This window comes from Eucalyptus grandis, chromosome 9 (genome assembly GCF_016545825.1).
Source record: "Eucalyptus grandis isolate ANBG69807.140 chromosome 9, ASM1654582v1, whole genome shotgun sequence".
Lineage (NCBI taxonomy): Eukaryota > Viridiplantae > Streptophyta > Magnoliopsida > Myrtales > Myrtaceae > Eucalyptus > Eucalyptus grandis.
In genome coordinates, this window is record NC_052620.1 from 30,490,074 (window position 1) to 30,513,597 (window position 23,524).

The 23,524-nt window shown below is 38.5% G+C and overlaps 2 protein-coding genes across 3 annotated transcripts; both read left to right on the forward strand.

Moving 5' to 3' along the window:
• Positions 1-951: 951 nt before the first annotated feature.
• LOC104450891 (probable methyltransferase PMT25) lies at positions 952-8,568 on the forward strand. Its single transcript, XM_010065605.3, has 10 exons — positions 952-1,241; positions 2,620-3,742; positions 3,846-3,995; positions 4,883-5,153; positions 5,229-5,339; positions 5,438-5,612; positions 6,299-6,565; positions 6,801-6,995; positions 7,085-7,376; positions 8,191-8,568. The coding sequence occupies exons 2-9, from the start codon at positions 2,663-2,665 to the stop codon at positions 7,311-7,313; spliced, it is 2,478 nt and encodes an 825-aa protein (XP_010063907.2). The 5' UTR covers positions 952-1,241; positions 2,620-2,662; the 3' UTR covers positions 7,314-7,376; positions 8,191-8,568.
• A 1,653-nt stretch (positions 8,569-10,221) lies between these two features.
• Positions 10,222-18,042, forward strand: LOC104450892 (probable methyltransferase PMT25). 2 transcript variants are annotated; one of them, XM_010065607.3, is made up of 10 exons: positions 10,222-10,571; positions 11,818-12,893; positions 12,985-13,134; positions 14,006-14,276; positions 14,356-14,466; positions 14,555-14,732; positions 15,615-15,881; positions 16,241-16,435; positions 16,531-16,821; positions 17,689-18,042. In XM_010065607.3, the coding sequence occupies exons 2-9, from the start codon at positions 11,862-11,864 to the stop codon at positions 16,757-16,759; spliced, it is 2,433 nt and encodes an 810-aa protein (XP_010063909.2). In that variant the 5' UTR covers positions 10,222-10,571; positions 11,818-11,861; the 3' UTR covers positions 16,760-16,821; positions 17,689-18,042. The 2 variants fall into 2 exon arrangements, with proteins under 2 accessions (XP_010063909.2, XP_010063908.2); XM_010065606.3 differs by having other exon boundaries at positions 10,224-10,571; positions 17,692-18,042.
• The last annotated feature ends 5,482 nt before the right edge of the window (positions 18,043-23,524 follow it).

Here is a 23,524-nt window from a genome sequence, read left to right on the forward strand (position 1 = left end):
TGGAGCTCAATTTATATATAATAAAGTCGCTATTATTTTGGTAATTATACATCTTTCAACCAATGGGAGTAACTTTTTCATGTGGTTTAGTGATTTCGTTTCTTATGATAGATAATGATATTAGAATAATATAAATTGATGTTAGTAATTCACTATTTATGAGTTCTCACTAGCTACTTCCATTATTTATCACAAGATAATTTACTAATCTTATTATAAATCAAGATTATCCTATATATAGAGCAAATTGAACTCCAGATAGAACATCAAACTATTACTAGAAAGCTTCATTAAAGTAGCTATGTACTATAAAAATGAATAACAATTGTAGCTTACTAATATAATAAAAAAAAAGATTAATATTATGAAAAACTCCAAATTGATATATTTATGATAAAATTATCTAAAACTAATTTTTGACCATGAAAAACTCAAACTGGTAATTTTCTAACAAATTTATTCCAAACTAATTTTTTTATTACCAAAAATCACAAAATGTTACATTTGATATAAATATACCTTCCGTTAAAATGAATTAAACATAAAAAAAAAAACCATAAAACTAATACAGCTATGATAAACAGAAAATAAAATTCAAAATAATATATCAGTCAATTATCACGTATTATCCAACTCGATAATTTGACAATAAAATTTAATAAAAACTAAATTTATCACAAATGTAGCAATTTGGAGTAAAAAAATTAATTTGAAATAAATTTATTATATTTATATTAATTTGGCATTTTTCGTGATATTAATCCTAAAAAAAATGTGCGAATTTACAAAGTTATCATGATTAATACCGTATATTGTAAATTTACGGTTCAATCTAAACCAAAATTAGATCTCCCTTTATCCAACTTTAAATCAAGCTCCATCTGGTACAAAACCCACAATCCAATATATAATGATCTCCTTTTGAAACGATTCGCTTTTTATCCATTTTATACAAATCTCAATCACCTTCTGTCCAGATCAGGCACGAATTTTTCTGGCGAGACTCCATTAAAGTTAAAAAAAACACCAGATGGGATCTACTGTCTACACCACCTGCGCCGATCGTTGTTTCTCCCATCGACATTCTTTGTAGTTCACGAGTGGCACCCCCCCATCATCATCTTTGGTCAGCTCTGTTCCAGAAAAAGCTCCAGTTTGAAGGGCGCGCAGAGGCTCAAGATCGTCTTTTTGGCTCTGCCCTGAAGATTTTTTCACTGTGGAATGATTGGAGCCAAAAGGCGGTAAGCTTTTCGAGCCCCATTACGAGGGGAATGTTTTGTTTCTCTTTTCTTGATTATTAAGCAGCCAAAAAGGCCGCTCTTTTGTGGTTCCCTGAACAATTCTTGAGGCTCTCGATCTTGATTGCGTTCTATCACGTGCGTGTTTGTTTTCTTCTGAAGCTTCCCTTTTATTTTCTTTCTTGGTTGAGAGGTCTCTGTGGGATTACTGGGTCCATAACGTACTTGTAGCGCATTGGGTTGTATTTGATGGTGGTCACTGCAGAGGAGGGAAAGTAATTCCAACTGAGTCAGAATGATTTTGTATGTTCTGTCAACATTAAGCTTTCTATTCATGCACTTATAGGTGGGAACTATGGGTTGATGAGTTCACCATTGCCATATTTTCAGGGTAGTTGTGTCTTTCCCCCTTTGGAACTTCTATCCTCAGATTGATTTTCTGCTGTCTATATTTGATCTGTGCGGGGGATTATATCATGGTGCCACTGTCAATGCGTTGCATCCAAGAAACTAAACTTCCATCTATGCTCATGGGCGTGCATTGTTAACCTACATTAAAGAATCAAGAATTTTGCTTCCATGTTCACATTGTAGATCTGTGTTCTAATAATAAGACTGTCTTCTATTCAGCCACTTTAGTATAACTTAATAATGCGGTGTCACTACTTATTGATCATGGTAGTGAGCATCTGTAATGTTCCTTTCTCAAACTGTTGGATGAGATAGAAACCCCACATCTGTTCTTCTCAATTCAGCATTGAGTGGCTAACATCCGTTCTGGGAACTTGTTCTAAGTATCCTAAGTAAGAGGCCAAGACAGATTAGAGGTGTGCAGCAAGCCTGATCGGCTGAGTGCCAAACAAGCTATGAGTAGTACATGTGTCTTATAAGAACGTGAAGCTCTGGCAGTGGCCACGGAAGACATAGGGCAATAGTGCTTACTTTGCAGTGACCTGAGTTTGTGAATTAAGACATTGACATAATTCATTGCTGAATTTTAGCATTCTAGAGTGCAAAAAGAATTACTACTTAATACAGGGATACATGACAGAGCATACTGTATGAGACTACAATTAACTTATGGAGATCACCGTTTAATATTGCAATTATTAACAGTAATTTCCTTATTTATGACGAGCATGACTTTCTGTTATTTTCTTTATCTTTGTTCGTTTCCATTATCACTCCACTCCCAATTTATTTTCTTCTGCAGAATGTCTATTACTGAATCTATATGACTGGTTGAGGTGAAAAAACATAAACTTGGTAGAGCAAGAACAAGTGAAATTATAAGACTATTGCGTGATTTTTCTCCATAAATTGAATGTTCATTGGTTTTCTTTGTGTAATGTCTAGTGATAATACTTTTTCCTTCCCCCAGGTTGAGGTTCATATAGTGTGGTAACAAAATATTGCTCTACCACATGGCTTCAGGAAACATTCGTCTATTTGATGTGCGGAAATCACCAAACTACTGTTCAAGGCTTTCTTTAGTTGTGTTTGTTGCTTTTAGTTTATTAGCAATCTGGATTTTCCTGCCATCATCTTCCACATTTCCAGTTGAGAATCCGAACTTACTATATCAAGAGAATGATAGTTTGGGACACAGAGTAAATAATGGAAGCTTGGGGAATACTCAGATTCAAAGCCAGGATGTTCCAGATGATGATAAAAGGACAGTTAAAAAGGGTTCAGAAGATGCAGGTGAGCAAACCAAGGTTGATTCTGCTAAGACACTGGAGACTGACCTGGAAGAGAAAATATCAGAAGAGAGCACTCCTGGGAAGACTTCCTCTGAGAAAACTTCTGACAAATCTGATATGACTTCTGAATTTGACAATGAAACTGAGGATGGACAGATGAATAACCAACACAAGAGCAATGAGAGTAGAGAGAAAACAAATATGGGAATGAGCAATACTGATGGAGGTCAAAAGGATGGAGAGCAAACATTGGCTGATGAAGAATCTGATTTGAATGAAAAGTTCAATAGCTCAAAAGGAAAAGATTCTGACATAGATGATAGTGCCGAAAAACTGAACACTGATAATAGCTTAGATGACGTTCAGCAGGACAATAAAAAGGTCAACCAGAATAGTGAGAGGGTCCAGCAAGATCAAGACAATAATTCTGAACAACCTGCTGCTAACAATAACCTAGGAATCCAGGAAAGAACTCAGGAATCTAATAATCAGTCTGAAAATTTGGCTCAAACAACTGCTTCAGACGGCACTTGGTCAACTCAAGTGGTGGAGTCCCAAAATGAGAAGCTGTCACAACAAGATTCAAAGGAACAAAATGACTACACCTGGAAAGTTTGTAACACCACGGCTGGGCCAGACTACATCCCTTGCCTCGACAATGTGTATGTTGTTAGAAGGCTTCCTAGTACAATGCATTTTGAACATCGAGAGAGGCACTGCCCTGAAGATGCTCCTACGTGTCTTGTTCCTCTACCTGCAGGATACAGGAAGCCAATTCAATGGCCCAAAAGCAGGGATAAGGTTCTTGCTTGTTTTCCCTTTTTCTTGTTTTGGCCATAATCGTCTTCTTTTCTCAGCTGGGAGGTGTTTTCTCTTGTAATTATTTCCTTGGTGGATAATGCAGATATGGTTCCACAATGTTCCACATACTGAGCTTGCTGTAGTCAAAGGACATCAAAATTGGGTTAAAGTTACTGGTGAATATCTTACATTTCCTGGTGGTGGAACTCAATTTATTCAGGGTGCTCTCCACTATATTGATATGATTCAAAATGTGAGCTTCTGCACTCTGTCAATTGCCTTTTGCTTATGGCTAAAGTTATTAGATCTGTCCAATATCTACTTAACTCGAACAAGAAGCTTTCTGTTTTGTTATGATTGGTGTGTAAAATGATCCTAGCACATGTTCACTCTACTTTTAATAATTTGACCAAATGCAGTGCACTTTCTTCTGCTTTTGATGCAATACTGCTTCACAGGAACGATTGGCAAGGCATACCAACTGATTCTGACATGGACTAGGGCACTCATTATTTTTTTAGTATCTTATTCCATGATCTACTTCTTTAAACTTTGGATGCATCCCTTCATCTCTCTCTCTCTCTCTCTCTCACATGCACGCATGCACACACATGTTTTTCTGTGGCATGTGCAAGCATGTAAATGTCTGTATTAATGAAAACAGCTGAGCACATTGACAAATGCATGTATTACTTCTACCTAACCATGTGATGTATGTTGACAGATAGATTATATCCAGACTGTAATTTAAAGGTTTGGAGGAAACATCTTACATGGCAAATAATAGTGAGGGATACTAAACAAATGGTTGATATAGAATTGTGTATGATTTGCTTTTATAAATATTTATTAGACAAGATAGCTTCTGACAATTGGGCTTGAAATAAGGGGATAAATTACTTAAACATAGTATCGCATGCAATAATTCATTTTGCAGGTGAATGCAAGCCATAACATCAAATATTTGCACATAATATTATCTCATTTATGTAACTGGACAATGCTTTTGTTGTCTCAGATCTCGATTTTTTGCTCTCACTAGCAATTTCCTTCCACTAGAGAAGCCTAGAATTTGTAATAAATTTCTATGCATTGTTATCTGGCCTATATTATTCATGGACTACTTGTCGAAATGTGAAGGCAAATCCTGCTATTGCATGGGGGAAGAGAAGCCGGGTGATATTAGATGTCGGATGCGGTGTAGCCAGTTTCGGAGGTTATTTATTTGAAAGGGATGTTCTTACAATGTCTTTTGCTCCCAAAGATGTGCATGAAGCTCAAGTTCAATTTGCACTTGAACGTGGTATTCCAGCCATACTTGGGGTTATGGGAACCAAGAGGCTACCATTTCCCGGTGGTGTTTTTGATGTTATCCACTGTGCCCGCTGTAGAGTCCCTTGGCATATTGAAGGTCATGATCAGAAATGTTGAAATTCCTCTCCTTTCTCTTATAAAAATTCTGATTCCATTTCAATGTGCATTTCAGGTGGCAAACTTCTCTTGGAGCTCAACCGTGTCCTACGACCAGGTGGTTACTTTCTTTGGTCTGCTACTCCAATTTATCGAAGGGACCAAGAAGACATTGGCATTTGGAAAGGTTGAATATCCTTATTGTGGTGATTATCTAATTGGGATTGTATCTGCGAACTTCATCTTGAATAACTAATTGTTTCTTTCTCTGGTGATTGCTTGCAGAAATGTCCAAACTGACTATGGCTATGTGCTGGGATCTTGTCATGATTAAAAAGGACAAACTGAATAAAGTCGCCATTGCAATGTACAGGAAACCAACATCTAATGAGTGCTATGAAAAGAGACCACAAAATGAGCCTCCACTCTGTGATAATTTCGATGATCCTAACTCAGCTTGGTACATCCTTTTTATCTTCAGATTGGATTTGTTGCTAAGTATACTGCACCTGTTGGTTTTTTTTTTTTTTTTTTTTTTTTGGGGGTTACAACCTCTGTAGTGCATCTGCATCTTCTAGATAATGTACTTAAAAACAGTAAAAATTTAGCTCATCAATAGAAACAAAGTCAAAGAGATAAACACATTACTGCCATAGGGAAGTCAGAGGAGGGTTGCTATGTAGTTCACCACCAATGGCTTCATTTGATGGGCCATGCGATAAAACTTAGTAATTTGATTTGCACAAGCAAGTACCTCATGTCTCTCGTATGATGATTGTTAGATTATCAGTAGAATGATCCATAGATTATCTCAACAGGATTTCTTTCCATCTTTCTCGTTTGTGAGTCTCTTTTCTTGACAATTGTTTTGTAATTACTTGGGTTCAGCAAGTCGTTCAACTGGTTACCTCCAAGAAAATGCATATTGAGGACATGCAAGTTTTAGAGAGCAGGGGTTTAGGCGATTAAGAACATCACCAGAAAATAAGTCACCTTTATATGCTGATTCTGAAGAAGTGGTCTTCATGCGCGAGCAAAAGTACCTAGGCATAGAAGGGTCTCCTGTGGCCTCAAAGGTGTTTTGTTGCTACCAAATGTTAGGTTAATTGCCTCGTACATTGATGATCCTAATTTGAATGACTCTAGGAATGTGACGCTGCAAGCCTGCATGCATAAAGTGCCTGTGGACATGTCAAAGCGTGGGTCCAATTGGCCTGAGAAATGGCCAATACGTTTAGAAAAACCACCATACTGGCTGAATGAACTCGGAGTATATGGCAAACCGGGCCAAGAAGATTTTACTGCTGACTACGAGCACTGGAAAGATATTGTCTCCCAAACATATATGAATGGCATTGGTGTCAGTTGGTCTTCTATCAGGAATATCATGGATATGAGAGCTGTATATGGAGGGTAAGCTACTCCTTTTGCTTTGGCCATGATATATAAAAGGAGTTTGCTGTTTTCATTTGATATGTCCCTTCTGCACATTCATCATGACTTTTAAAGAGCATCGACTTTCTATTGATTTCTGTTCTTATGGAAAGGCCTCTGAATGCACAATCTTTTCCTTCATTTTGGTGTTACATGGATATTTGCATCATATGTTTGTGTTCTTGAGTCAATCTTTCTTTGGTCCTACTTGTAGGTTTGCTGCTGCCCTCAAAGACTTGAAAGTTTGGGTGATGAATGTAATCCCGATTGAATCTCCTGACACACTTCCTATAATATATGAACGAGGTTTATTTGGCATGCACCATGATTGGTGTGAATCATTTAACACCTACCCAAGATCTTATGATCTTCTCCATGCAGATAATCTCTTCTCCAGTCTCAAAAAGAGGTTTTTTCCTTTCATTATTGAGTCATTCCATTACTTCATCCTGATGGAGGAAGAGACTCCTTAACATGCTGCTGCTTTTCTTGTGACAGGTGCAACTTGATGCCAGTTTTTGCAGAAGTTGATCGGATTCTGAGGCCAGAAGGAATTCTCATTGTCAGGGATAATGCGGCAACTATAGCTGAGATTGAGAGTATTGCTAAATCTCTGCAATGGGATGTCAGATTCACAGACTCGAAAGACAATGAGGGGTTGCTCTCTGTTCAGAAGACATTTTGGCGTCCTTTAGATGTGGAAACAATTACTTCAGCAATTGCCTAAACACACTATTGGTGTCAGTTTTTTCAGAAGTTAGTAGCCATTTTGCCGGCGTAGGCTCACAAGGTATCCTTATTTTCCTCCAGAATCTTTTTTTCCCCTTGTTCAGGAAGTTGTTTCTGATTTGAAAGGATGCATTGTGATACTTTTTTTAGGATGCGCAATGGGATAATTTTTCTCTGTTATTAGAGCATCTTTCCATTGAGTTATGTGGTCTAATTTGTGTTTGACTCATTTTCTTCAGAAAAATTGGTCATTCCATAAACATTAATTCTATGAGTCAGACGAGGCAATCATCAATTTTTCCATCTTCCCTTCCAGCCTCTATAACATGTTCAAACCATACAATTCTATTCTCATTGCAACACCAAGCCAATCTTTTGTCTTGGACTTGATATTATCTAAATGGATGAATTAAGGCATTTCTACGTGATCAAGTGTGCAAGGCTCTCTGTCCTACTGTCAAACTGTCCTTGTTAGGTTTTAGCGACTGTTCTTTAGTACTCCTCAGCTTTTGGTGGACTATCTGTGTTCACATGATGTGAGCATGCTTCTGGAAAAGTGAGAGGTGAGCAGTTTTTTAAAACACTTCTGTTTAGATCGAATTATTCTAAACTTTATTGCATGCAAATGGACAATGCAAAGTCTCATTTAGATCTCTGAATTCAAGCTTGTTTATTTGTTCATTTTGTTATTATCATAAGCAAGTTTAATGCAAGACTGAAGGATATAGGATGAAGAATTAGTATATATATTACTCTGGTTCATAGTCTGACATGCTTACTTGACTTCATGGTACGGCAGTGATTGTTGGAACCAGGATTGGTTACTTATGTGCTTCAGAATCTGAAGTCTGATTTTGCTTCTCTGTTGTGTGCAGCACATATACTAAACATCACATGCTGAATTTGGATAATATGAGAGCCAAGCAAGGTGTTTTGGTGACTTGGGCATGTACAAGAGCACCAGCTGTTGCTGTAATTTCTTCACAGGTGGCACCTGTAAATGAGATTTTAGGACTGCCATTTCACAAGATGGACCACACGCGAAATTCATGTCTGGACACTATTGTTGGTGTTGTAAGAATTGGTAAGAAATGCATGGTTCTGTCAGCTCTTTCAGGAGAGATTACTGTGATTGAGAGGTCACGGTGGGGATGGGGGCTAGCATTTTGAGATTGATAGGCTTTCGGTATATAACAGATACCTCGGTTTTCGTTGTCCATTGCTGATTTTCATCATCTTTTTATTTTTCATTCTTTCTGTGCGTAGCATCGTCCGACTGGGTGGGATATAAGCATATACGATAAACTGAATGGCGCAATTGTAAATGGGTTCACCCTGTTTCTGCGATGGAAAATTGGGGCGTTCTTCGGTGATCTGCTTAGCCATATGAGCATAATAATGCACCCTCTTTATTCAAAAGTAATGTCAACTCAGTCATGTTAGTAAGTCGATCACATGTAAATTATCTCAGTTTTAATTCTAACGTTAATTTTGTTTTCATCTTGAAGTAATGGCTTTCCAAAAATTTCCGTTCTTGGGAACTATTTTGAGAAGGTGATTTTTTATTTATTTATTCTTGGTTTAAGTACACTTTAGGTCCCCTAATTAATGTTATTGGTGCAATTTTTTCGGATCATTTTTATAATCGAGTCTGTTTTTGATAGTGGCTATCGACTTAACACCTGAAAAATCGATGACTCCACGTTAATGAAACAGCCAAAATTCATAGACTTAGAGAAAGAAGCGGCGAGTATGGACTTATCCTCACTCGTGACGTGACTTGCTAACCCTTGCCCGGGCTGAGCGAGGTCTCGACCAGTGTCATACCTAAAATACAGTACCATAAAGAAGTTCATATTTATGACCCAAATGGAACTATAGAAACATAGCCAGAATGGAAAATCAACGTAAATGTTCATTCCACTTGCCCAACTCAACCTCACTGTGGATGACGTCGTTGTTGCAAGAATTGGAGCTCAGGAAAATTAAGGAAAAACAACGTAAATGTTCACATTGGCTAAGTTTTATTCATTGTGTCATTCAGTGGCCATCTTAGTTGGATTTGATCAGAATTGGTGTCTAAGGAACTTGATAGAAAATTTTGTGAAAGTAAAAGGATTTAATCAGATAAATTAATAGTGCATTGATTTGATTAAAAAAAGCATGAGACTACATAAGCAAAGGATAGAATCATTCCCATAGAGAGCTAGCACTAATCCAGTGGAAATTGGCTTGGGCATTAGGAGATGTTCAACTCCAGAAAAATGGACGTGACCTGTTCAACTTTAACTAATTGCATGTAAACAGTTTGGGGGCAAAACCACCTAAACATGCCAAAAGCCTGAATTTAACCAGTTCGTGAAGCTTAGAGAGTGTTGCATAAACTTTCATGTAACTGGCCAACTATAACTATGCCTTGGGATTATAAAAAAGAAGAATTCCAATAATGATGTATTTATTAAAGTTTAGATATTCACAAACCAGTAGCGTTAAGTACAAAACATTTATTTAAAAATTATCAAGGATGGGTGCATCAAACAATTCTTAAACTCGTAATGAAAGTACAATCAACTATTAAGATTTATCTAAAAGGTGCAATAAAAATTATTAGTGACGGAAAGAAAATGAAGACATTTGTTTTAGAATTCCTTTTCATTTTATCAAATTGAAAAGTTATGTATCAATATTGCAACAAAACCCTAATTAAGAACAATACAAGATAAAACTTGATTCTAATCATATAAGCATGAACCCCATGTTCTGACAATACTTAGAGGTTCACCTTATGCTGCAAAGGGTTTTTGGAAAAATAAGATCAATCACCAAATTGATCTTCAGGCATGGAAGATATTAAATTAACCACAACATGAAAAGAAAATAAAAATAAAAAAAGTAAGCTGTGCCTTTGCGCTCGATCTACGCTTTAACGTCGTCTATTCAAATCACGGGGAAGTCAAATTCGACCGACAAGGAGAAATCATCGGCCGGCACCATTGTTTTCACACTGCTTTTGCAAGAAATCACACATCACTCTGTCCACTTCAGGACCCGAACCGGAAGGAAGGTTTCGTCCAGCTGCATCGATGGTCGTGCGGAGACGAGATCTGGGTCGACGTCCTCCGCATTTCTAGGAGCGGGGACCACGGACGCCCTCATTGGCCCAGCTCGGTCCTCGGGGAAGCTCCCGTTTCGCCCCCCCGGTGACGTCCGTATCTGAGGATCCGCCGGCGTAAAAACCATCGGAGGCCGAGAGGCGGTACGCTTTTTCGCTACCCATCTGCGAAACGTTGCTGATCTCTCTCTTCCTTCGTGATGGGTCCACCAAAGGACGCTCCTTTTCTCGGTTCTGTAGACGAAACTTTTGTGACGCTTGAATCTCGACTGGGGTGATCTGCAAATCTTTCTGTTTTTGGTTGCCCGTTGGTTTTCTCCACAAGCCTGTCTATATTTGTAGTTTCTTGGTCGAGGGTCTACGTGGGATCGGTGTGGTTCCTGGGTTTCTAACGTACTTGTTATGCTTTTGGCTTGGATCTGATACTCGCGCGGCGACACTGTCTTGGTTCTTTTTGGAGCTGTTGTTTCTGCCCTCAATGTGGGGTTTTCTGCTGGCTGAATTTAGAATTGTCCATCATTTTTTTATTCCATTTTGGTGCTGCTATCATCTTATTAAACAATAAAAAAATTTAGACTTTGCGGGACCAGAAATATTTAGACTTTGCTACATAATAAATTGTCCATCATTTTTTTATAGACAAACGAACGAGGCATCGTATGCATGTATGTAACGAGACTGGACTGTCATCTATGCTCATCGGAGCAAATCAATAACCTCAATCTATGTATGACAACTCAGCCATTTGATTCTATATTTGCCTTCTAGATTTGCGTACGTGTAATCAATTTCTACCTTTTGAGTGACTTTAATCTTACCTTTGTTGATCTTTTAGAAAAAAATGAGACGTAAGATCTGTTTTTACCGATTTAGTATTGAGCAAGACGCACCCTGTAAACTATGGCTATACCTGATCAATTGAGTGCCAAACAAGCTATGATTATTGCACTAAGTATGCCGTGTTGGTGTAGGAAACTCTGGCAGTGGAGCATCCAGTGACATATGCCAATATCACTTAGCTGAGAGATCCATTTTGTGAATTAAAGCATTGACATAACTCATACTGGAGCAAACATTTTGCAGATTATGCATTGTAGAGTGCAAAAAAAACTATTACTTAGACAGGGACAGAAAATAGGCAAACAACGGCATAAAGCAGAATCTATAACCTGTCAGAGATCCAACCTACTTTATGCAGGCAATTTTGGCTGTTAGCACAATTATCTTTTACTTTTTGCATTGATTTCCATTTTGCTTCAGTCCAGAACCGTTTTCTTCTGCAGCATGTCCATTAGTGAATTTATAAAACTTTCACGTGATTTGCTAGAAATTGAATGTTCATTGGCATCCTTTGTGTAACCTCTAGTGATTGGACTTTCTTCTCTCACAGATAGAGGTGCTTATAGCTGAGAAAAATATTTACAGCACTAGCAGATGGCTTCAGGAAATTGGTCTCTATCCGATGTGAGGAAATCATCAAATCACTGTTCAAGGCTTGCTGTAGTTGTGTTTGTTGCTTTTAGTTTATCTGCGATTTGGATATTCCTTCCATCTTCGACTACGTTCCCGGTTCAGAACCCTGACTTGCTACATCAAGAGAATAATAATTTGGGACAAAAAGTAACCGATGGAAGCTCGGGAAATTCTCAGATTCAAAGCCAGGATGTTGTAAACAATGACGAAAGATCAGTTGAAACAGAGTCGGGGAACACAGTTCAGCCAACCAAGGCTGATTCTGCTAATAGAGCGGGGACTAACCAGGAAGAGAAAATACCAAAGGAGAGCTCTAATATGAAGACTTCCTCAGAAAACAAACCTGAAAAATCTGACATTGAGTCTAAATTTGAGGATGAAACGGAGGATATACAGAAAAGTAACCATCACAAGGGCGTTGAGACTGGAGAGAAACCAAATATGGAAATGAGAAATACAGATGGAGGTCAAAATGGTGGAGAGCAAACTATGGCCAGTGAAGGATCTGATTCTGATGAAAAGTTGAATAGCTCAAAAGGAAATGATTCTGACATGGATGATAGCACCAAAAGACTGAATGCTCAGGATAGCTTAGATGAGGTTAAGCAGGAAGAAAAAGAGGTCAATCAGAATAGTCAGAGGGTTTGGGAAGATCAAGACAAGAATAGTGAACCACAAGTTGCTGACAATAACCTAGAAACTCAGGAAATGCTTCAGGAGTCTAATGATCATTCGGATAGTTCGAATGAGATAACTGCTCAGCAAGAGTCAATGTCTAAGGAACAGAATGACTATGTCTGGAGAGTTTGTAATACCACGGCTGGGCCAGACTACATTCCTTGCCTTGACAATGTGTATGCTGTCAGAAGGCTTCCTACTACAATGCATTATGAACATCGAGAGAGGCACTGCCCTGATAATCCTCCTGCCTGTCTTGTTCCTCTACCAGCAGGATACAGAAAACCTATTCAATGGCCTATTAGCAGGGATAAGGTTTTTTTTATTTCATTCGTTTATTTTTATTTTTTTCATTAACCCCCTTTTCTTGTAGTTCTTCGGTAATTATAGTCTGTGGTTGATGCAGATATGGTTTTATAATGTGCCACATACCGACCTTGCTAGGGTCAAGGGAGGTCAAAACTGGGTTAAAGTTGCTGGTGAATATCTCATATTCCCTGGAGGTGGTACCCAGTTTGTTCATGGCGCTATCCCCTATATTGATCGGATTGAAGCTGTGAGCTTTTACACCATCTCAATTGGCTTTCTCTTACCCTAATTTTTTACTGCACTTATATCTGCTTAGCAAGGACATGAAGCTTTCCTGTTCATAAAATAATTCTGATGTTTGTTTAAGCCAAATAATCTATTCTTTTTCAGTTTGTAGTTTATGTAAATGCGTGTCTTGATGAGAATAGCGAGGCATAATACCTACATAGTATGGAACTTCTACCTGATCAAGTGGTGGTATTATAAGACATGATGTCCAAAGGGCTGTGCTTTAGAAGTCGGAAAAATAGGAAGGGGAAGAGCTGCTAAACAGGCCAACATAGGTGTTTCATTTTCACACTTATTTACTGGACATAATGGTTAGCTTCTGTACCTGTGGCTTCCACTCCATATGATGAGAGGTGTGGCATGTATTGAAGTTTGCATGCGATGGCATATTTTGTGGGTGTGAGTAAATGAAGTGCCAAATATGTAGATGTAGGTAGGTCATGTATTGGAAGGATTCTTTCACTGTTGTTTAGTTCAAATGGACCATAGAGGTTTTCGTCAGATACAAATTGCTCGATTATTGAAGTGCCTCCTGCATTCTCTAATTCCTAAGACATTTTTTAGTGAAGGCGTCACTTTTGCTAGCACTTTTAACTATTTTTTTGTGACGTGTATAATAACCTACTGTATTAGGTAAGTTATTCCCCATTGCTTATTGGATCATTAAAGTTCACATTCTTGATGGCTATATTTTACTGTCTCAAATCCAGGTCATTTACACCCATTAATGCTTTCCTTCTAGTAGAGAAGCCCGGACCTTTTAATAAAATTCTATCTGGTATAATCCCAGATATTTTGGTCATGGACTTCTTGCCTTCATTTGCTTGTAGGCAAAACCTGCTATTGCATGGGGGAAGAGAACCCGGGTGATATTAGATGTTGGATGTGGTGTTGGCAGTTTCGGAGGTTATTTATTTGAAAGGGATGTTCTTACCATGTCGTTTGCTCCCAAAGATGAACATGAAGCTCAAGTTCAGTTCGCACTTGAACGGGGTATTCCAGCCATGCTAGCAGTCATGGGCACCAAAAGGCTACCATTTCCTAGTGGTGTTTTTGATGCTATTCACTGTGCTCGCTGTAGAGTCCCTTGGCACATTGAAGGTCATTTATATCTGAGCCTGTTGACATTCTTCTCCTGCTCTCGCGCGAAATCTGAATTTGGTCTTAATATATGTTTCAGGGGGCAAACTTCTCTTGGAGCTTAACCGCCTCTTACGGCCAGGTGGTTACTTTGTTTGGTCTGCTACTCCAATTTATCGAAAGGGTCCAGAAGATCTTGGCATTTGGAAAGGTTGATGTGGTGGACATTTAATTGAAATGGTATGCTTAGAACTTCATCTTAGATTGCTCATTGTTTCTCTCTGACAATTGCAATGCAGAAATGTCCAAACTGACTACAGCTATGTGCTGGAACTTCACGTTGATTAAAAGGAAGGACAAAATGAACAAAGTGTCCATTGCACTGTACAGGAAACCGACATCTAATGAGTGCATTGAAAGTAGAACCAAAAATGAACCTCCACTCTGCAATGGCTTGGACGATGCAAACTCAGCTTGGTACATCTTTCGTAATCTTAAGATTTGGTTTGTTGCTAAATATTACCATACCAGTTGGTTCTTTGCATGCTGGCTGTGGAGTGTATCTGCTTGATAATGTACTCATAAGAAATTAAAAAGTTAACAGATCAAACTCTAGCAAAGTAAGAACAGCCTAAACTAATTCCAGAGGGCAATGAAAGGACAGTTGCTACCTATCTTACCACCAATGGCTTCATTCCAGTGACTGCAGAATTATCTTATATCACACATTATGATTTTTAGATACAATGTAAACTAATCATTCATATACATGAGTGTGTGTGTGTGGGGTGTTTCTACTCCATCTAAACTCGAGGGGCTTCTTTCTAGCTTTCTCCAATGACAATCTTTTTGTGACAAATAAAGGCAACTCCTGGTATTGCAATGCCTTATCATCTAGTCATTCAAATAGCTTCTAAGAAAATGCATATTGAGGAACGAAAATTATAGAAAGAAGAATATCACTCCACATTTATGCATATTGAGGAATGGAAATTATAGAAAGCAGAATATCACTCCACATTTGCTTACCCCCCATGAGGTGATTCTAGGGAAGTGCTCTTCATCTGCAAGCAAAACTACTTTTCCAGGAAAGCATCTCAAACAGTAAAAAGTATCATATGTAGTGGTGATATCGCATTTTGCTGACATGGTATCACTCGGCTAATCGCATCCCCCATTTTGCTTGCATGATAACCGCCAATTTTTCAAATTTTGAAATTTGGAAGGGTTTGGATGGCTGGGTACCACAAGACATATTGTTCATCATTTTTTCTCATATGGCCTTCAGGGTGTAAATCTACTACAGAATTTTAGTTTAATTGTCTCTTATATTCATATTCCTATTTTGAATGACTCTAGGAATGTGACACTGCAAGCCTGCATGCATAAGGTGCCTACAGACATGTCGGAACGTGGGTCTCAATGGCCTGAGAACTGGCCGCATCGTTTGGGAAAACCACCTTACTGGCTGAATAAAGTCGCAGTAAATGGCAAGGCGACCCAAGGAGATTTTACTGCTGACTATGAGCACTGGAAAAATATAATCTCCCAAACATATTTAAATGGGATAGGTGTCAGCTGGTCTTCTATTAGGAATGTCATGGACATGAGAGCTGTCTATGGAGGGTAAGCTACTTCTTTTGCTTGTGCTAGGATTGGGATAGGAATTTGCTATTTCCCTTCCTCACATGATTTCCATTGTTTTGGTTGAAATTGTAAGTGAAGAGTAGTAATTATGCTTTCTGTTAACATTTATATGTATGTTATCATTTGGCATCAATAGGATTAGTTCAGTAACTAGACTAATATTATGTGCTCACCACCCTTTCATATGAATGTTCCTTTCCTTGCAGAAAATTCTCAGACTAGAAAATTGTTTCTCGTGCTGGTATTATTTGATTGTGTGTGTGTGTGTGTGTATTTATTTGTATATTTACACATGATTTTGCATTCTTATGTCAATATTTTCTTGTTCTGACGTGTAGGTTTGCTGCTGCGCTTAAGGACTTAAAAGTGTGGGTAATGAATGTAGTCCCGATCGACTCTCCTGACACACTTCCTATAATCTATGAGCGTGGTTTAATTGGAATATACCATGATTGGTGTGAATCATTCAACACTTACCCAAGATCGTATGATCTCCTCCATGCAGATAATTTGTTTGCCACTCTCAAGAAGAGGTTTTTCTTTTTCCACTCATCTCTTGAGTCATCCCATTACTGAATCCTTCAGGAGGAAAAAATGCCTCATTATGCTGATGTTTTTCTTGTTACAGGTGCAAGTTAGTGCCAGTTCTTGCTGAAGTTGATCGGATCTTGAGGCCAGAAGGAATTCTAATTGTTAGGGATGATATGGAAATTATATCTGAGATTGAGAGTATGGCTAAATCTCTGCAATGGGAGGTCAGATTCACACACTCAGAGGACAACACGGGGTTGCTTTGTGTTCAGAAGACATTTTGGCGCCCTGTCAATGTGGAAACAATTGCTTCAGCCATTGCTTAAGCAAATGATTCACTTATGTTGTTCTCAGAAGTTGGCTCATGTTGCTGGGATTAGTTTATAAGGTACCCTTATTTTCCTTGAGGATATTTTTCCTTTGTAAATCAGGAAGTCATTGCTGAACTGAATGCACATGATGCAATACTATTCAGAACAGGCAATGCTATGATTAACCTCAGTCATTTTAGCATCTTCTCGTTGACTCATCCATACAAAGCTTAGTTGTCTAATTCATTTCTTTCTGAATATTTTCGTCTTTGCATACATTAAGTTAATTTAGACGAGGTAATGCGTCATTTTCCGTCTCCTCTTCTATAATATTTTTAGCCCATGTGTACCTGTTCTAACCACAGCACCAATCATTTTTCCTCTTGATCTTGGTACATTTTTTATGGCCACATTAAGGTATTGTTACGTGACTGAGTATGCAAGGCTCTCTCTCCTACGATCTAATTGTCCTTGTTAGGTTTTAGCTACTACTCTTATTCGGACTCTTCAGTTTTTTCGGTGGATTACATGCATTGATCATTATTTGAGCATGCTTTCGGACAAAGGGAGACTAGAGAAGTTTTTCATCTCACACGTTGGAATAAAGGGCATTACTCTCAACTTTTATTGCATGCAATTGGATAATCCAACAATGTCAATTAGATCTCTGAACTTAGGCATGCTTGTTTATCATTTTGTATGATCCCAATCAACTTAAAGGCAAACTTTGAGGATAAATAGTTACAATGAGTATTCAATGTGCTACTCTAGTACATAATCTCATATGCTTTCTTAACTCCGTTTTATGGCCCCCTCCCCTTCTCCTTCTCCAGTACCATGACCAATCATCATCATGAAAGCCTTGTGAATGACAGTTCAAACCATATGAGGTTATTATGGGCTTCGTGTTATGAAATCTAATGTTGCTTTCAAATATGTGCCAGCAGATTTACCAACATCATACATTGAACTTGGATCAAATGAGAGGCAAACTAGCTGATTTGAAGACTCAGGCACACACAAGAGTTCCATTAGTATTCCATCAAGCTGTTGCTGCTCCATTTGATTGCTCAAGTTCGAGTTTTGGGTATGTAATGTAATAATTTCTCACCAAATGGGACTTCCATTTCACCAGATGGAGCTCATTTTGCATGTAAAATACGTCTTGTTAGATTTTTGTAAATGTCCTTTTTTGTGTTTATTCAGCACCTATTCAACATAGACAACTTTCATAAATTCAACCTTATTTATACAAAGTAACAGATTGAGTAGATAAATCTAAAGGTCATGCTGCAAAATGCAATATTCCAGTACAAGTAAGACTGTAATAGTTCTATACATGATCTGAACTTACACAGGATGACCAATTTCTGCATATGTTTGGCTTTCTCGACTTGGACATTTTGCTACCTTTAACGACCATGAGCAACAATATCGAGTGTTTGATTTGGTCCACCAACTCAGAACCCCTCTACTTTTGGATGATAACCTTGTATTTTTTGCCCTTCATGTCATTGTTCTTGCTTCCAGATCTTCCTACTTATGTCAGCAGGGAGACCAGAGAAAATATGTGAAACCCCTTGGGGATCCAAATCTTGGAAATAGATGGGTGTTCCTATTTTTGACTTGTGGTTTCTAAGTACCTTGTGCAGAGGCAGTGCAACAAGTCCATAATAAGCTTTCAAGGAGGAAGGCGAACTGCTTTTCTTGTTGAAGCCTTGCAACCCTTTTCAAATCTGTTTCTACTAGTCTTCCTGTTTCCATAATGCATATGACTTTTGTCCCTGACGGTATTTGATGCGAAATCGATCATAGTAGAAGTTCTTTTTGCGTGTTCTCACGAGATTGTAAGGGTTAGTGGGACGCTATTGGTTCAAAAGGATGCATTATGGTTTAAGACTTTCACGGTGCACTTGTCCAGGATATTGCCTTGATTCCTAAACTGTATAATTTTGGAGTGATGAACGAAAATTTGATCTTAACACAACAGTCAAGAAATTCATCCTCCCAATCAATCTTAAAATGTCTTTTCTTTGTTAGACTACTTCTATAATGATATCATATGAAGTATCCAGCTTTCCTTGTTCTCTGCTGTATCAGTGGCAATAAAAAAGTAAAGTAAGATGGTTTTTTTTTTTTTTCTTTTTTGTCCTGGCTAAATTGATGTTACTATGGGTATGATGTCTTTCCAATTCGTCTCATTTCATTTGGCTAGCAACTTGAGCTTGGGTAATTCATGGCTTTAAGTAACATTGCTTGGTGTCCTTTTTTTGTGATAAAAGAAGTCAGTTGCACATGCCTTGAGGCATTGCACTTTTGTTCATAAACTATGGTTAGTTCATTTGCACAATTATTTGGGGCTTTCCTTTCAAGTCAACCTTGCACTTGATTTAAAATTGCTCATCTATGGTGTTGTCCGAGTCTGAATATTGCTTAGAGTAGTTTGTTTGCTGAGGGTTCTTGGTTCTTGTGGAAAAACGGGAACTCTGTTTTTTCTCATTGAAAAGAACATCAATCAATGGGCTTGCAAACTCAAATTGTTAAGTGCTCAGAACAGATTTTTGTTTCTTCCCCTTTCAACGCAACATTGGATAACTTGAACTTGATGGCTTGGTGTGGAAAGGGCAGATCCTTGTGAGGAATGGGTCAATGTTTATATCATTTAAGAGTTCTTTCCACAGCATTCACAGAGCTATAACCAAATTATTCAGGGAGACTTGGTCGGCAACTGGGTGCCGGGCTTCTCTATTCCACTTGTGTGGTGTTCGAAGTCGTTGGGGAGTTTGGTCGCAGTTAAAGAAGGATCCTCATTAGCCAAGACTCCGAACTTCATTAGGTCGATAGGTGAATTTGATGCTGCTGTTATTAGCCATTAAGTGGACTCTCTGAGTAAGTTTCACGTACTGTAGCCACTTCAACCAGGACAAGCGAGGTACTGTCCGTCGCAATTGTTTTCACGTTCTAGCATACTTGTCAAGAACCAAAATTCCACGTTGACGGCCTTTAGCTCTCTTTTCCTTAAGAGCTGATGAATTTGTACTCTCTAGGGGTGTATGTTGTCTTAGCTAGTGTAATTGCCCCTGATCTAATGACCAATGTAAATGAACAACAAAGCCCAATTTAATCTCATTGTGAGAATTGACCTTACAGCGTGACAATAACGACACCATGATAGTCTATCAAGCTCTGATTTGGCATCAACAATGGTGGAAGGGAGAGGAACAGAAAGCCATGTGCTTCTCGAGTTTCAAATTTCAAATTCTCAAAATGTGGAAAGATTATCATAACCTGACCTGCGGATAAAGTTGACACAGGCCTGACCCTCCACGGTTTAGCAAAGCAACAGGAGCAAGAATCATCTGAATGGCCTTTCTTCTAGAGAACACTTGATCAATGAATCTCTTAATTCCAAGATCCATTTTTCCCTTATTAGCAAAGGCCTCCATTATTCATCTATCAACTTCACAATATTTCCTCTCGAGATTCTATGTTGTGAAAAATAACATATTCACGGCGATTGTTATTATTTGTTATTTTTTTTCAAGTCAAACCTAACTAAAATGAAAGTCCAGAAAAGGTTAATATTTTTGGACTCGGGGCTCAATGTCGAGCTTGCACCTTCCGGTTCCATTCATTTGATTGGTCAATCGGAAGCAAGATAAGCTAGGCATTATAGTTTATCAGCCGTAACACGTGGTTTATGTTTCAGATGCATGTAGGTTGAGAACAATCTTTATTTTTAAAAAATGCATTGCTGAATAGTAGAGGTGAAAAGTTTATAATAATGGGGCATGTTGCATAAAGTAGCGAAAGGTGGACCATGGACCGCACTATTCCACTTCCAACTCCTCACTGTCCCCGGCAAGCCAGCACCACACATTCTTTTCTTTGCTTGAAGTAACCAAAATGCTTCCCCTCCTCTAATTTGTGGACACCTGTTCCGCTGAGAATGAGTAGATTATTGTAATTTTCAAGAACGACAAGAGTTTTGTCTTTGATAATGGAAATGATGTCTGGTTTTCCCCAAGTTAGTAAAAGAAAATCCATGGCTGCAATTGTAACTCATTGCATTTTAACATATAGATATCTCTGTCTTCTGAAAAGTGGGGGACAAAGCAGTGTAGATGCCGCTTTAGGATCCAGTTTTTAAGTAAAGCTGGTCTGGAGCTCCTCGTGCGTGTTATCATGATTGAGGAATGAAATCATGGATGGATGGTCTAGGGGGATTAGGTTTGGCAGGACAAGAACCATAGGGCTTAGACTGTCGGAATCATAGATTAACAATAGATGCAATGCATTCTCATGCTGAGTTCAGCCTCTTCATATGCACACATAATGTTCTTGGAACATTGGTGTCATTGTATATTGCATTTGGCGACTGATTTATAGTTAACCCACCGATAGAAATGAAAAAGACACTGAATAACCTTACTAAGAGAGTGTGTAATATGTAATGCTTATATCATGTGTAACCATGTGTAATACTAATGTGATATCTCCAAACTAGTTTTTTTTTTTTTTTTTTAGTCGATCTCTACGCTATTCCTACTCTACACTCACTCGCAGACTTGTGCCCTGCCTCTTGCAGGGCGTGGGAGTCGCAACCCACGCTCGAAACTTACGCGTCCCTATCTCCAAACTAGTTAACCATCATCATTTTTGAGGCTACGCATTTATTATCGTCAAACCTGTGTAAAAAAGAAAAAGAAAAAGAAAAGAAAACTTAAGAATGGTTGGTGATTTCATGTCAATATGCTGTGTTTTGATATGATTAAAGTCCCATGACAACTTTGATAAGGGAGAATTCTTAACCAGACCAAGAAAAAGGAAAATGAAGCACCTACACGAGAAGAATTTCTGGTGGCCCATCCTAGACTTTTTACTTTAGAACCCTGAATGATATTATATCTCACGCCCACTAAGATTCTAAGGCTCTACTAAAAGAATGGGGAATGAAACAACACGAGAATTATCAAACACCCCACTGTCTGCCATTGAATCACCTTTCCTCAACCAAACCAGTTGGCAATCTCCTCATAATACTCAACATGTCTGCTTTCACAAACCTTCTAAAGCTCTTCTCTCTCCCCAAAAGGATGGCTCTGACCATTTCTCTGATCACTCTCAAACATGTCATCAGCTTCTTGGAATAAGCGCAAGTGCTTGCTATTGGTGATGATCACTCTTGTGGCATTCACAGTTTCATCAGAAGCATCAAGGGTGCCCAAAGAGTATTGGGAGCAGATGTTGCCCAAGAAGTTCCCTACTCCTTCCTCTTCTCCATCGAGAGGCACCAACTCGGTCTCTGCTTCGGCTTCCGTGGCAGTGAAGATGGACCAGGCTCATCCCTCATCAGACGGAAAGGTTTAGATTGATGCTGATTGTAGATATTTGGTTCCCACATTTGACTTTTTGCAAGATGGTTAGTCCCGAAGAGAGCACTTTTGGAAGGAAAGGGCACGAAATTTTGTTGACGCAGCAGTGATCTAATGTTCATGGACAGAGATAGAGAAGCTGGGTTTTCCTTACTGCTTGGGCAGAAATGAGGCTTTGGCATGCGATATAGACTAATGGATAGATGCTCATAACATGACGAGAGGTTAAATCCTTGTAGAAAAGGATTCAAGAGTTTAATTCAATTATTGGCCGGATCTTTCTTGTAGTTATCAAGCCGAATATATCCTTACTGCAGGATAGTCTTTGTAGATATATTGCCAAATCTGGGATTCTCGACGCTGATTCTTCCTGTAATTTCTAATTATGTAGTTATGCTCAAAATTAACTAGCATCCAAATCTGATGTTATCTCAATTGTCTTACCCTCCTTTGAGTAGCAAGAATATTTGGACATTGCATAAATTTACATAACAAGCTTGCCTGTTGCTGCATAATTGATCAAATCTGGTTGTGCAATGCATGGCAAGGGTCCAATTAAACCTCTATGCATCTTTCCATCATCCATATTTTCAGTAACATCCTTCCTCAGCTTTTCATTCAAAGCAGGGGAAATGACAATTTTCCTTGATCTATCTTGAATATCCCTTCCCTGGCAGAGATTAACATAAATATATTTCTCGAGAGAACTAGATCCCTTCATTGGATTGAGAAATTCGAATGCCCAGAAAGTAACTTATAAACCTGAGCGCGATCTATTTGAAGTTCTTCGTGGTTCTTACTGCAATAATCATTGCTGAATCACTTCCAGCCACAACTAGCGAAGTACCACCATACAGACACACCGTCAAAACTCAAGTTGTGCTTTCAATTGAAGTTTGGCCTCACTTCTCTTGAATTCGCACTATGAACAATCCAGCTGAACCAGGTTCAAGGAATTTGTTTGCTTTCCTGCAATGCTTCATTCGGCTTGGGCACTATTTTGCTTTTTGCATGTGACAGATCCCAGCTCCTAAACTGGATAAGTCAGCTATTGAGTCAATCCAAACAAAATCCTTCTAATGGAAGGGAATTCAGGCAGAGACTTACAGCAGGGTGATATATTTCTGACAATGGATTAATTGATCACTAGCCTAATACGACAGTAACGCATGGACAGTGTACGAAAAGTCATCGCTTAAGTATGCCGTCACATTAGTGTCTGTCAGTATCTGAAAACATAACAGATCTCCTGAATTAGTACATTAAACATGAGAGATACCCTCAACTAAAACCCGTGTATATTATTATCTCCCCATGTTCTGTTTATTCAGCAGAAAGGAAAAGAGAGTTCCACAAACACTTGAAAAAAAAGTACCTTTTTCTATTGGCTTATAATGACACCGAC